Below are 15,164 nucleotides of genomic sequence, written 5' to 3'. Positions count from 1 at the left end.
CTGCTTTTTATAATAACCCATCCAGTATTTCTTGCCCTAAGACTTCTGGTCCTCATGTCCATATGGAGTGGGCATTCACAGCAGAAAGGAAAGAGAAGTTGTTTAGCAAACTGTAGTTCTTTATGTACATTCAGCAATCTGCTGTACCCCTACTTTTTCCTTGCTCCTATATTTGAATTGTGCCAGTGGGAGGAAGTGGAGAATTTATAGCATCTGCATTGGTGCTTGCAACAAAGATATTTATTTTCCAAAGTTTTTTTTATTAATCTAACAGTTCCATACACGCAGATTGATGAAACAAATAGTACTTCTACGATGACCCAATTCTTATATCAAACAGATTTGCTTTTAAGTTTCTTGCATTATCCTTATGGATGGTCTGTATGGAAGAGTGAATATTTCAGATGAAATGGGAGTTTTCAAACTGTTTTTAAGCTCTTTTGTAGAGTGTACAAAATTTTGTAACAACAATTATTTCTTTGAATTCCACTCATTATTGTCAAACCCTTGAAATTACCAAACCTATTCATCTTTCACTGAGGGCAATCCACATGATAGGTGCTCTTTGCATCATTTGCTTTTCTTAGTTACTTGTTTCAAGATGTGGAAATGAAGCAAACTGACTTGTCAGGAACTGTAATGTAATAGAGGTTAGGATAAGAAATATGGAAGTTTCTAAAAGAAGTGGATATAAGGCAAAATATAACATGGCAACATTTTTACCTGAAACGGTAGTTAGAAATAATTGAACGTTTTCTTGCACTTTTTATGAATAATGCTGGGAGAAGAAAACCTGAATTTGCTGACAGTTACTATGGTCCAAGATGACAGTAGCTTTCATTTTCTTCTAATTTAAATAACTAATATTCTTACTCATCTTGTTGGAGTCACTTGGATTGAGGACACTCAGTTAAGATTGTGTTCCCAAATAGCAAGGAATACATTGTCATGCAAAAGGAAGACACAGTATGACTTGCCTGGGGTATAATGAGGTATTTCAAAATAATTTACTGTCTATCTTCTCTGGAAAAACAGCAATTACCATACTGTTATTTCTCCAGTATAACTTAAAAGGAAGAGCTTGTCTCAAAGGTTTTTTCTATTCTTGCCTGTAAGGAATACATTCAAAGAACTGGCAGACTGTTTAAAATGTGTTAGGCATGTTTTCCTCACTTTCATGCCGAAACACTGCAAACTGATCCTAACCCTTCAGTAACAGACTCTTCAAAAACCCAGGACATTATCTGCTTTTAAAATGTGATTACAGTTTACTTCTGTTAAAATGCAAATGTCGTGTAGAGGACATTGCTTTTAAAATGAAGGTGTCCCCACAAAGGTTGCATTTAGGTCTCGTTAATCCATGTTACCAGCATTTGAGACACATTTGAGAGAATAACTCTTTTAGCTGTTTGCAGAGTATCACTTCTACTGGGGTTATTTTGGTTTGGTTTTTAAGTCAAATTGTCTGGAGAATTAATTAATTCAAGGTTTATATTACTTCATGATTCAGCATTTTTTGATTTACATTTCACCGGCTATATTGGATTTGGACTAGTGCAAAAAAGGATCTGTTCAAAGAGTAAGTCTGGGATGCTATGGAGCTCTAATACTGACTGACAATTTCTCCATATGTAGCTCTGGGCAACTCGCTTAAACCTATCAAGTCACTTTGGGTAATTGTGAAAATAGAGGCTATAATACGTACGTATCTTGCAGACAGTTAAGAGGATAAATTAATTACTTGAAATTAGCTTGTAAATTTACTTTAATTTTTAGTCCATCATCCACTGCTGCTATTATATACAGCAATGAATATATTATATTTGGCTGCAGGGGGCTTATAATGCCTCAGGCCTCTCCGGCTTTTTTTAAGGGGTCCAGAGGAGTCGATGATTTACCGGGGGAGGGATGTTGGAGGCAGTTCTCCAGTGCCCCCACCACTTTCCCTGTAGTTTCAGGTCACACCCAGAAAGCGTAGGAAAACAAAATGATTTCTGAACCCTGGGCATCTTCTGATGCTTGACTATCCCAAGAGAAGGTCAGAGAGGCATTGCATCTGTCTTCAGCACTGTGGACAATGTGGACAGGGCAGGGGACAACACTGAATGTTGCCCACAGGGCTCCTCTGTGCCTCTCTTCCTGTGTTGGGAAATTTTCTGCTCCTATTTTGAAACTGGCAGTAAAAATACTGGCCAGAAAACTGGCAGTTAACTACAGTCCTGGAAACAACAGGAATGTGAGTGTCCCGTGCAAACACCTGGGGAAATTGGTGCATGCCCTTGTTACCTGCTCCTCACTACTCCTACTCATGGTGGGCTTCGCTGTGAGCAGCATGTGGGGATTGATACTCCACAAGGTACTTTGTGAGATTAATGTGCCAGATTTGGCCCATAGATTCATCTGAATCACCTGCTAGGAGGCTCTAAAGGTTGTGATAATTAAGTGGTGCTGCTTTTACAGTGTATTACACCATCTGGCTCCAGACTTAGCTGTCTGGTTGGTAACTGATCTTGTTTGGAAATAAAAATACCTTCTCAGGCTCTAGCTTGATTTGCTTTCACAATTTAAGCGGTTCTTCAGTTTGTGAGCTGGGCCCATAGCCTGCTTAATTAGGGAGCACCATTAGGAAATAGGAAGGAGCGTGCAGGGAATTAGTGTGTGGAGCTAAGCGGAAAGGTAAAGGTTGTGCCCACAGTAGATGTTTCCATTTTTATGCACAATTGCAAGATAAGTGAGCAATCCTAGTACATTCACAAGTCTGTACAGAAATGTAACTATTTGTAGGAAACTTTTTCGCATTACAGTGACTTTTTAATTTTGCGTGTCTCTTTTTAAAGCTGGTTTTGTCTCTGTGGTCTAGAACTGCGCAAGTCCTATTCTGTTCAGACTCAAGGGCTATTGTATGGGCAGCTCTTGTTGGTTTTCTTGGTGTTACATTTGGTAATAAACAAGTAGACATAGTTCCAGTTATTTTATTTAGGAGTTCAACAAAAGTCTTGATGTCTATTGACGGAAGAGGGTTTGAAGGGTGAAGAGGCTCATGGCCAACTTCTGACTGCTAATACAGGGTTTAGAAATCAATTGCATTATTTACCAATAGACAGGCATGGGTTTTGGGGGTAGTTTGGAGCTCTGTTTTCTGAGTCCCAGGCCGCCCTTGACTGTTGGCCAACCTGTCAATGTTAAGGGCTTGTAACAAAGTTAGTACCATATTCAATTCAAAACTACAAGAGGAATTTTAGGTTGGTGGAATGTGGTAACTTCCTACTGGATCATGTTAGTGCACCCTGAAGCTTGAGATCCCAAAGTGAATGTACAGGCGGCTACTTCTGCCTCTTCGTTATCTTGGCTTTAATTATTCATTTGAAGCTTACCTGAATGCCAGGTCTGGGAAGCTGTTACAGGGAGCCTGTGCTTTCCCCTTCATGGTAATGTGTCTCAAAGGATTTGAAGGCCTAAAAGAATAATAAATTTTCTTTTAATGAGGTGATAAAACTCTAAATTGCTGTATCAGATCCCATGTTTCCTTTGCAAATTAGGAAAGAATCAATAATCCAAACTCATGGAGGAGATAGTAAATGTCTTGTGTCATACTAGAAATATTTCTGTAGGCTTTGAATATTTAAGGAATATGATGAGTGATCTCAAAAGAAATAGTTGTATGATATATTTTCCTTTATACCTGCAGGACCACAAAGTAGAAGAATTCATTGGTTGTCCACTTTATTCAGTTTTGATAATCAGTTATGAGATGCTACTGCGATCTTTGGATCAAATTCAGGCTATGGAATTTCACCTCCTAATCTGTGATGAAGGACATCGTCTGAAAAATAGCTCTATTAAGACAACTACAGCCCTCGCTAGTCTGTCTTGTGAGAGGAGAATTATCCTTACTGGTTAGTATCTTTTCATATTTAGCTATGCTAATTAGGTTGGGGTAAAGGAAAAAGCTGTTGTAAATATGGCAGGAGCACAGTATAAATTTTGACAATGGGTATTAAATGCACAAGTCTGAGGTCTTCTAAAAACAGATTATTTCCAATTTTTTTAAAATAAATGCAAGATTTGTCTAATATCAGGAACAGGCAAGGAGCCTGGGAACTTCTGTAAGGGAATCAGGACTCTGTTTACATACACTCATTGTTTTCCTTTTTAAAGGAAAGGTTGTTGCCTTTCCTTTGTCCAATTTAATAAAATTGATTTAGAACCTGACTTTTTTAATTCCTTTGTCAAAACTATGAGATGTGCGGTCTGTTTAGTTAGGAGAACAGTAGTTCATTAATCATTATAAAGTTCTAGATTAACTCAGTACTCTGAGTAATGTACACTGAAACAAAACTTCTGTTTTTAGGATGTGTTCTCAACATTAAACCCTGCATTCAGTGATTGTACTTCTGTCATTTTCAGGAAAAAGTTACCAAATGAAGGAATTTTTTTTCTCTTTCCAGGTACTCCAATCCAAAATGACTTGCAAGAATTTTATGCATTAATAGAATTTGTGAATCCAGGAATACTTGGTTCTTTATCTACATATAGAAGGATATATGAGGAACCAATCGTCAGATCTAGAGAACCTTCAGCAACAAAGGTATATTTTAAAAAATGCAGTTACAGAAGAAAATTCATAGACAGCACTGTGAAATTTGCTTTCTATGGAATAAAATGAAGTTCAGGACTAATAGTAACAAAAGCTTTTCACCTTCCTATTTGAAACAAAATCAGTTGTTCTCCAAAGGGAGCTGGAGGAATACATGCATGTGGAGATCATGGCATTTCAGCTGCCTGTTAATTATCAGGCAAAAATTGCTCTTCTGACACCTTGCATTCCCAAAAATGCCATGCAAATTACCATATGATGATACTTTATTCATTCTTAGCTTCTCCACAATACTGTAAAATCTGCATGATTTTATTGCCTCAATCAAGAAATTCTAGAATATAATTCAAGCCTTGGGTATCTTCTGGGACATTATCTTCCTTTGTGTAAGACTTTAGGAACCAGACCTAGAACTAAGCTAATGCAGTGGTACTAATTGGAGAAGAATTGATCATTACAGTCACATGTCAGAGTGTGGTATCATAGATTTAAAATATTCTTGTAACTACCTAAAATCTTACAGAAAATTATTGCGATTAAATGCAAGATTATAATTAATTTTGTGCTTTGTTCTTTTAGGAGGAAAAGGAATTTGGAGAAAAAAGAGCAGCAGAACTGACACGCCTTACTGGGCTCTTTATTCTTAGGAGAACACAGGAGGTTATAAACAAATTTCTGCCCCCCAAAAAGGAGAGCATAATCTTCTGCCGACCAACATCACTGCAGCTTGAATTGTATCGAAAACTGCTTAATTCTCGAGTTATTAGGTCCTGTCTACAAGGCAGGCTAGAAAACAGTCCTCACCTAATATGTATAGGAGCTTTGAAAAAACTTTGCAATCATCCATGTCTTCTGTTTAAAGCTATAAAGGTACCTATTTGTATGGGGGTGGGTGCCTGCAATTAGTCATTTCAGCAGGCGAAGGTCACTAAAACTGTGCGAGTTACTTAAGTAAAGTCCTTTCCATACTCTCTTCTCACATACAACTTGCTTTAGGAGATCTGCTTTCACAAACATAAATGTTAGGAAATCTGAATGTACTCAGGAAATGTATCTCACCAGTTTCCTATTGCCTTATGGTATTTTCTTGTTCTTCATGTATTTTCCCTCTTTATCTTGTCTCTGAATACTTGCAAAAATACATATAAATGTGAATTTTACAAAGAGCACTGTTAGCTAGAGATTATTCTGTGCACTCTGTCTGCTGGTTCCTCTGAAACCTCCCTGTCCGCATGACAATTTCACCCTCTCAAGCTCAACGACACAGTGCTGCAGGCTCAAGATGTCAGTGGTACTAGGTGTCTCCATTTCCACTTCTCCTGGCATCCTATCACACTGTACACCTTGTTATTTCTACAGAAATATTCTCATTGCCATAGGTAAATAATGTGATAGTTAGAAGTTGGTAATATTAACCTCTGTGGTCACTAGTCAAAGTCGAAGTAAAGTGAGTGAAAATGTAAATCTTTCTTAAAAGACGTTCTTCTTGACTTGTGAAAATATCCACAGCACAGGCCTCCCTGTAACTTTCAGCACTGCCAAGTAAAGTGCATTGCCTTTACTTCATAGTATAAGCATTAGAATTTTTTTGTATGTGAAAGTGTAACCCTTTAGAAACTATAGGGATGGAAAGGACTAAATGTGCAAGTCATTTATTACCATTGTGGTTTTGGTATTTGTGTAGTTTGGCTTTTTCCTCTCTGTGAAACATTGGTTTTCAAATTACAGAATAATATTACCTGTGTTTCTTCTATTTTATTGTTTTTACTTATTAGCTTTTCTTCATTTCCAGTTGCATAACTGAATCTTAATGACAGCATCTTCCTAAAAAAAGTCAATGACTGGGAAGTTCTGTTATAAGCTATTATGGAATTTAGAAAGAATAAACAGGGTATTGATTTTTTTTCCCCCAAGTTTTAGATAAGGCTTTCTGTGGGTGTACATCTGTGTGGTTGTTTCAGTAGAGAAGTAGAGGTAAAACACAATTTCAGTTTTAAGTATTTCAACTTTCTACTCGGTTTCAAACAACATCTTAGATTAGAGGCTATAAACTAAAGTAAACACTGTCTGTATTTTAAAAATGTGCGTTCAGTCCAGGGCTGGGAGGTTGTTGTGCTCACATGATACACTACTTTGTGGTAGCTTTTGATGCCGCTTCTTGTCTTTGTAAGAAAAATACAACGAACTTTAAAAGACCCAGAACATATCAGAGGGGATATGGAGCTTCAATCCTTTTGTTTTCAATAGGAAAAAAGATGTGATCCTATGTCTGATGAACGTGATGAGTCCACCAGTCTCTACGAAGGTCTAATAGATGTTTTTCCACAAGATTATACTTCAGATACTTTCTCTGAAATGGATTCAGGAAAATTGCAGGTGTTGGTGAAGTTGCTAGCAGCAATCCGTGAGCTTAACTCTTCTGAAAGGCAAGTGTGAAAGAAAGGTAAAAGGGAGGTAATAGGGTATTGTTTTGCTTTTCAAATGCATGGGGATGTAATATTCAAAATAAAGGCGTTGCAACTGTTTGCAGAGCTACCAAGCATATTTATGCATTGTGCTCCAGGCTCTTCCTTCTTAAATCACTAAACTAGGATTTGCAGCTGTCATAATTTTCAAAGTTGCTCTTCAAAATTTTTCCAGATAAAAATCCTTATATTTTTCATACTGAGTTCCAGCAACTAAGTTTGCTACAGCCCCTGTACTATTGCATATTATCTTAACTTGCTAAGACTTTCCAGTGCTTTGTATCTCCTTAAGGAGATGTATTCATGTATTGAATATTTTCAATTGCACTAAAATGTTTTTAATTACTAGATTATAAATTCTTTCCTCTTTAATCACATTTAACTGCTTAGTGCTTGCTGCCTTCTCTGCTCAGGGCAACCAGACTCAACAGGTGAACCTACACAGCAGCTGCTTATTTCCCCTCTGGTAAATGCCACTGACATGTAGCAAAACCTCTGGTTATCATGGGGTAATAGGATGCACATGGTTATTTACTGTAGAATTGCTGTTTCATGGAAGTCCCACATGACCTTGTATCCCATGGTAACTTTTTTATGTACTCATGCCTTAAAGCCAGCTATTCCAAAAATATTCTGCTTTTAACTTGTATTTAAATTGATGCTTAAATAGGACATGCTGTAATTCAGTAGCGGGAAGTAACAGCAGACCTCTTGGCACTGATGTAATGGAATTTATTTGTTCCTGATGCTCTCTCTTTATAAATCAGAAAGCTGAGCCTATCATTGGAATTTACATGCCTAACATCCGTTGAAACAAGTGACAGCTAATTATCTAAATGTACTGACTTTATTTCTTGTAAGGTCAAAAGAAACAGGGATATCAGGAAAAAGCAGCTTTCCCTATATCAGTGCTATAGGACCTACTGAGTTACAGCTGGGGTAGAGGCATTATTTTACACTTTAATAAGTTTTGTTGCTTTAATTCAGTGCTGATCATGTTTCTTTTTCTTTTGTTTCTCTGCTCACATTAGTACTAAATAGTTTTTGGTATATACAGACTCAATTCCAGTCCTCTTATAAAGCTTATATTCCATTTTTGATTAAAACCAAAGGTGTGAATTTGGGGTTGATTGACAAAAAAAATCAATCTTGCAAAGTCTTTACAAAGAAGTCTTGGATGTAGTTCAATTGTAGAGTCAACTGTAATAATAAAAATACCTTAAAACAATTTAAAAATGTTAATTTACCAGATTTTCCCTGAAATTATTTGTCTAGTTCTTCAGTACTTGCTTTTAATCAAAAATTATTTGTAAAAATGGAGCACCTTTGATGGAATTTTGTACATTTAGTTTGGATTGTAATAGTCCTCCAAATAAGATCTGGCAGAAAATGCACTAATTGTGCTTATTATTTTATTTATAGTTTAAATTCAAAAGACCTTTCTTTGTCCCCTCAGTAGAATCATCCTCAATATCTGGGAGGATAGAAATTCTAGATTTGCAGGACTCTGAAACTTATTTAGTCAAAATTTCAGAGAAAAAACCACTGACATAGTATTGGTCATTAGTGTAAGCGATCAGGAGACTGATTTTGCTTTTAAAAAACCAACAACAACAAAAATTCAGCTATATTGTTTATGGCATCTTTTACAGTCCTTCACCCCTGTTCTTTTCAATCATAAAATGTAGGAAAGAGCCATCGCTTTTCTATTTGACTTTCATGATTTTGTTTATTAGAATTTTCCAAGGTTGTCTATAGAAGTTGACAGTAGCTTTTTCAGTAAGTAGAGTCATATATATACTATTTATTAGCTGCTACAACACCCTCTGCAAATGCTGCTTTAACAACAGCTATTTTATATAAATGGAGTTTGGGGTTTTTTTAAATCTTATCTCTGTGGTTGGTTCTGGATCTCTGCAATCTGTACATTAAGCAAGGAAAACATGCATTATTTAACATTTGAATGCTTGACAGTAGGTATAATGCATCCAAATCTATGTACTTCAGATTAATAGGAAACATTTTATTTCTCAGGAAATATGACCAGCCTCCAGTTGATGTGTAATTTTTGCTTAACTTGTGATTTTATTTTCTTATGTGTCTTCAGTAATTTGTTATTGGACTTTAACTTTACCAAGGTCTAAGATGATAAGATAACTTTGTTTTGCTGTTTGCAGAGTCGTACTGGTATCCAATTACACGCAGACATTAAATGTATTACAAGAGACATGCAAACATTATGGATACTCTTATACTCGGCTTGATGGACATACTCCTGTCTCCCAGAGACAACAGATTGTTGATACTTTTAATAGTAAATTCAGTCCAGCTTTTATCTTTTTGCTGAGTTCAAAGGCTGGCGGAGTAGGACTGAATCTGGTTGGAGCATCTCATTTGATCCTGTATGATATTGACTGGAATCCAGCTACGGATATTCAGGTCTGATAACAACTGTGTACACGGGGGTTGGGAGGGGCATCAAATGATTTCTTGGTTGATTTTGAAATGCCTGGCTTTACATGTTTTGTTGCTACCCAATTCTCACATTGCATCTGGACAAGGACAATACTGGAGAAAATCTCTTTCTGAGAAGAAAATAAGAAATAATTCTCTGTGATATTACTTATACTGGGATCATTAGAAGCCCCCTTGCAGTAAGAAATGAAAAGATTAAATTTTGTTTTCTTTGGAGAAGTGAGGCATGTGTCCCCGTTGTCTCCTGACCTCTTTTTTTAACTGGAAAGTTGCTGTATTTCTAAAAAGAAAAGAAAAACATGATTAGATTGCATAGCAAATGTTGCCGTGGATTTGCAATACCTAAGAAGAAGGGAGAGGTGCTGACCAGAATTAAAAGAAAGAGAGAATCACGTGGTAATGATGTCAAAAGAAAGAAAACAAAGCCAGTGCCATGCTATTCTTGTAAAGGCACTGTTGGACTCAAGGGATTATTTAGTTGGTGCAAGAGTGTTCCGTTAAAGTAGTCCTTAACGATAACAATTTTAAAAAATCTTTTTATAAACACAGTAAGAAACTTTTTATTGTAGAGTAATGCTGTGTGCTTAATACCTGAAATAAGCTCTGATTCTTGGCCCTGCTTCTGTCCCAGGTGTGAATTAGTACCCTCATGTGGTCACTTGTCTTGTTTCTTGAAACACAGTCTGCTAAATCAGTCAAAATTGCTACAGGTTGCCAAAGACCACAGACCATGTTGTGCGTACTTGTACCCAGTATGTAGGTGTAACCCTTACACTTTGGAAAAAAAATCATATAGCATTACTAAGTTACATTTTCTTTGTTTAAGAATTAAAGGGGGTGTGAAACACTGATTTTACAGTTTTAAAAGAAATGGAAAAATAATTTTTAAAGATGTATTGTGGCAAAAAGCAATTTTGGAAATGGGGGGGAATGATGAGTATTCCTAAAATATGGAACAGTTGCCAACTCTTGGAAAATTAATATGAAGAGGGGATTTCTGGCAGGAAAGAGGTGAACCTCCTACTTTCCTACTATAGTACACAGAAAGAAAGGGGAGCATAAATGGCAGAAAGTAAATTATATTTTCAAAATTGTCTACAGCTATTACCAGAAGATTTTCATAAAAACAGCCAAAGACAATTATTGAGGAATGCTTTCTTTGAACAACATCTTTTTGAATGAGCTAGCAGAACTGGTACTTTGATCAGTGGAGGCTACAAGTTTTGGTTGAAATACCATTGTATAGTAGGCTGTTAATGCTCTTCATCTTTTTGCTTTCTTCAGGCAATGTCTAGAGTGTGGAGAGATGGTCAGAAACACACTGTATATATCTACAGACTGCTAACCACAGGTCAGAGATGGTGCTCAAACATACCCTAGAGTGAGACAGCTATTGAAATTTTGGCCATAAAAAAAAAGGGAGGGAGTGTTTTTGGAAATCATTCCTTCTTTAAAAAGACTTGTTATTATTTGTTCTGAATTCAGTTAAAGTAGGGACATGACATTGATTCATTTGCCTTTGCTTTGCTTTGCTATTGCTTGAATAACTGAAAATAGTGGTTTACCATTTCCTATGAATATTGTTATCAAAAAATGGATTTGACTTTTCTTCTTGACAAGTACTGGTCAAAAATTATCCTGGTGTATCTTTTTTTTTTTTTTTTTTTTTTTTTTTCCACTACAGGCTCAATAGAAGAAAAGATTTACCAAAGACAGATCAGCAAACAAGACCTTTCTGGGGCAGTTGTAGACCTTTCCAAGACATCTGAACACATCCATTTTTCCATTGAGGAGCTTAGAAATCTCTTTACACTTCATGAAGATTCCAGTTGTGTTACCCATGACTTGCTTGAGTGTGACTGTATGGGAAAGAAAGACCATCAAAGTGAGTTTCTTTTTCATTATCTCTGGCTGTGGCTGAGAGGAGGTACATCCATTCTGACTGTATGGTCTGTCACGGGAGAAATCTCTGATGCTCAGCAAAATAGGATTGAAGTAATGAGATTCATTATGGGATCTTCCAGATACTGACTGATTTTTCTAATCCATTGGAGCCCCTCACAAGATGAAGAGGAGGAAAGACTCATTCCTTGCAGTAACAACCAATTTGAGTATCATGCCTCTTAATTCCTTGAAATAGCTATGGCCAGCTCAACTAGTGATTCGTTACAATCAAACGACATGATATGGTGTTTTGTTTCTAAATATTCAAGGAGAGTAATGAGTAGCTGGTAAGGGTTAGTTGTTTAGTTAGCTGTTTATCCGAGGACAGATATACCAGCTACCACCAGATGAAGACTGTGATAATAATACGACAGATCTCTGAACTGAACCCTTCATTTCACAGTTACTAGCTATACCTGATGCAGGATAAGTAAAATAGGTTTTTGAGAAATGCTGGAAGATCCCCTTGCAGTTGTAAGCCCAAGTTGCAAATATTTGTACCTACCCTTTCCACAGGAACCTGTCTCTCTTGCCCTTTTGGCATATCAAAAGTTGTTTTAATACCTTGCTGCATACAGGTATATAGGTTTAAGTTAGGAGCAGAAGTGAATGAATTCCTTGTTTTGCTTTGCTTGCATGTGCGGCTTTTGCTTTACCTATTGAACTGTCTTTATCTCAACCCACAAGTTTTCTCACTTTTACTCCCCCATCCCACAGTGGGGGGGTAAGCAAGCGGCCATGTGGGGCTTAGTTGCCGGCTGGGGTTAAACCACAACACTCATCTAGTAACTCATCTATTTTCTTAAGGGAGAAAGTGTCTATTGCCATGGTAGTTTCTTTCCTTTGGGCATGAAATATCTGGATACAGCATTCACAGATGTGATAATGAGTTACCAATACTGATATCTTCTAAATGCATACAGATACTACAATAAAAAAGGCCAAAGAAATGGCTGCAAGAGTGCGTGTTCTCAACAGACATGAGCAAGAAATTAAGTAATACAGACCCAGTGAGACTATTCTGCTTGATGGTTTCCATGTCTCCAGATACCAGGGTAGAGTTGTGTTATTTTCTCATCTCATTCTACCCAAAATGGGGACTGAAGCACTTTCACTCGGTTAGTGAAAGCACGGTGCTTCTGTAGCCAGAAGAATTTGACCTTCTCTTTTATTTTTGCTCCACATATTGATTACATTGTCTTTGTATCTTTCTTTAATGATTGAAAAATTAGACCTGCTGTTTTTGCTTGAGTAAGTGATGTTCTAAAATACACCAGACTCCACTTAGGTACTATTACAAGATCTGTGTGGAAAAGGCACCTTTAGTGTTAAATGTTAGCCAGATTTTCTCACTCATGCGCAGTGAGGCAGGTAGAGCTCCTGGACTGCAGAAATCCAGAGAATTTTTATAATATTACTGTGATGAACACCGTTGCATATGTTTTTATTTAGCATTTTGCAATTGTCTTAACACTCTTGAGTGCTTATCTTATGTTTGAGCACATACTGGTTCCATCAATTCAACCAGAGCATTGGTCTCTTGGATCTCAGGGCAATGAAGGTAACCTGGACTTCCTCAAGGGTAATTATATCTTGGTCCCAGTGAACAGAACCCTTTTGGCAGTAAATCAAGGAAGAACGTGAAGGTCATTCTTAGACTTAAGGGGTGGACATGACAGAGTGAGGGGGAGGTTTGATTTCTTAAAGAACAGAGGACAAACTGACTCATCAGTTCCCCTGTCAAATTGTTCTCAGTTATGGCCTTGAGTTTGATCAACCCAGAATGCGGCTACCACTCGTTGGTCTATTTGCCTTTCCTAAGAACAAAAAGCTGTCAAATTATTTCATTGGAGAACCAGATTCCAGGTTACTGGGGATAGATGCTGGCACACAGGAAGGGCCAAGAACTTTCACTATTTGTCTCCTCTATTTCTAGCAAGTATGACTCAAAAGATGAACTAAAGAGGAGCCAAACAATGTCATAAAGGCTACACCATGTATGAGCTTTTCATGATGATCTTCATTAGATATACCAATGAGACTGGATATTCTTCACCAAGCTCCTGTTGTCCATTCTTACTGGGGCCATCTTCAGGAAACCATAGGAGTCTTGAAGCAGTTAACTGTGTATGGATCATGCAGATGGGTTACTTGCTATTGTACTGGCTTTCAGATCAGCTACGAAGCTTTAAGCCTATTGTTTTACCTGACTGTAGTTTAATTTATGGAGTTAGGAATGCAGAATCTATAAGGACTTGAGAAGTGCATCTCTTCTAAATTTCCTTCTGGCTGGTAAAGTCTGTTTTAAGTCTGGTGCAGATGGGTGTCATGTGACAGTCAAAAGGGAAGTCTTGCCTATATGAGTCTTTATGGGCTCCCCAAAAGTTTTAAAAACTCAGAATACTCTGAGTCATCCATGCTGCTCATATCACTGGTCTTTCCTAAGGAGCACACTATGAAAATATTTGACAACAAGTTTTAAACCAATAACAGCAGTTACTGGTTAAAATCAGCAAACTGATTTCTTCATTTGTCACATGCATCGGATGAATCATGAAGCCAGCAATGTGTGACATAACCCTGCAATGACCTGGTACTGTTTGGGGCTTTAGAATCCTTTGTCCAAAGTGAATTCCTCTCCTTGTGCTTCACAGGGAATAGTCTTTTCCTTACTGTGATGTACAGTATACAGTACCGTGTATCTTGAACAACTTGCCATAATCTGGATGCACGGAGTGCACCAGAGATCCAGCTCTAGTGTGCTGAGTCAATGAAATAGCTGTTCAAACTATTCTTAGCTGGTTGGAATGACTCCTCTGGGAGGAAATAGAAGCTAGCATGAATTTTGCTGCAACATGCTTCTAGATTCAGATTTACTTGAAGAATGAAAGCAGCCCAAATGTCACAGAATTAGGAAGAAGAAAGGAAATTGTCGGATACTTCCTTTCCCATCCATTCATAAAAGGATTTATCTTTATGCAAGCATATGGTGATTTTGATAAATTCAATCAATGAGCAAGAAACAGCCTTTCCCTTCCTACTGTGAATGCATGTTTGGTTTTCATTGACATAGAAGGGTTATATATGCTGTTCTATTTTCTCTCATTTGTTATCACCAACTGGCTTATTAATTCCAACTGAAATTTTCTGTCTTCGTTTTCTCTGATTAGTCTACTGCATTTTTTTTTTTTTCAGGTCCTTCTTCAGAAAAGCCTTCTGTGTCTAGGAGTTGCCACCTTGGACAAAACCAGGGGAAGCCTAATTCAAAGAAACCACTGTCCATGTCACAGCTGATGCAATGGAAACATTTCTCCGGGCAACATCAGACGCTAGCTGATCCTTTCCTTGAAAGGGTGAAAGAAAATGTTTCTTTCATTTTCCAGAATGCAACCAGTCCAACTTCCTCCACCGAGTAAAGCTTAAGTATCTTCCCCTACCACTTGCATCCCCCTCCTCGTAGGTATAGCAAACAGCTGATGTGCAGTTACCTTTTGTTCTTTTTGCCAAGTTCTGTGTATTTCTGACGAGGTTTCTGGGTAAATGTGATTCCTGGTGTTTATACAAAGTTACAGTTATTACTAAGTTAATCATACTTACTAAAATTGTAATACAGATTTTTAAAACTGACTTTGCTTTCCAGTCTTCTGTTCCTTTGATATCATAATTAGTAAGATTGTTTTTAT

The 15,164-nt window shown here is 37.2% G+C and overlaps 1 protein-coding gene across 1 annotated transcript in view; it reads left to right on the top strand.

The window, feature by feature from the left end:
- The window catches only part of RAD54B (RAD54 homolog B), a 64,648-nt gene extending 49,751 nt beyond the window's left edge, over positions 1–14,897 (top strand). The window contains exons 7-14 of the mRNA XM_009638342.2: positions 3,689–3,896; positions 4,449–4,588; positions 5,177–5,467; positions 6,845–7,023; positions 9,240–9,501; positions 10,822–10,888; positions 11,222–11,422; positions 14,677–14,897. Of these exons, the coding sequence (XP_009636637.1) occupies positions 3,689–3,896; positions 4,449–4,588; positions 5,177–5,467; positions 6,845–7,023; positions 9,240–9,501; positions 10,822–10,888; positions 11,222–11,422; positions 14,677–14,897 (1,569 nt within the window). The remainder of the gene's footprint in view (positions 1–3,688; positions 3,897–4,448; positions 4,589–5,176; positions 5,468–6,844; positions 7,024–9,239; positions 9,502–10,821; positions 10,889–11,221; positions 11,423–14,676) is intronic.
- The last annotated feature ends 267 nt before the right edge of the window (positions 14,898–15,164 follow it).

This window comes from Egretta garzetta, unplaced genomic scaffold, assembly GCF_000687185.1.
Source record: "Egretta garzetta isolate BGI_Z169 unplaced genomic scaffold, ASM68718v1 scaffold154, whole genome shotgun sequence".
Classification (NCBI taxonomy): domain Eukaryota; kingdom Metazoa; phylum Chordata; class Aves; order Pelecaniformes; family Ardeidae; genus Egretta; species Egretta garzetta.
Note: the sequence above shows the minus strand (reverse complement) of the source record. Positions and strands in the feature narration are given on the sequence as shown.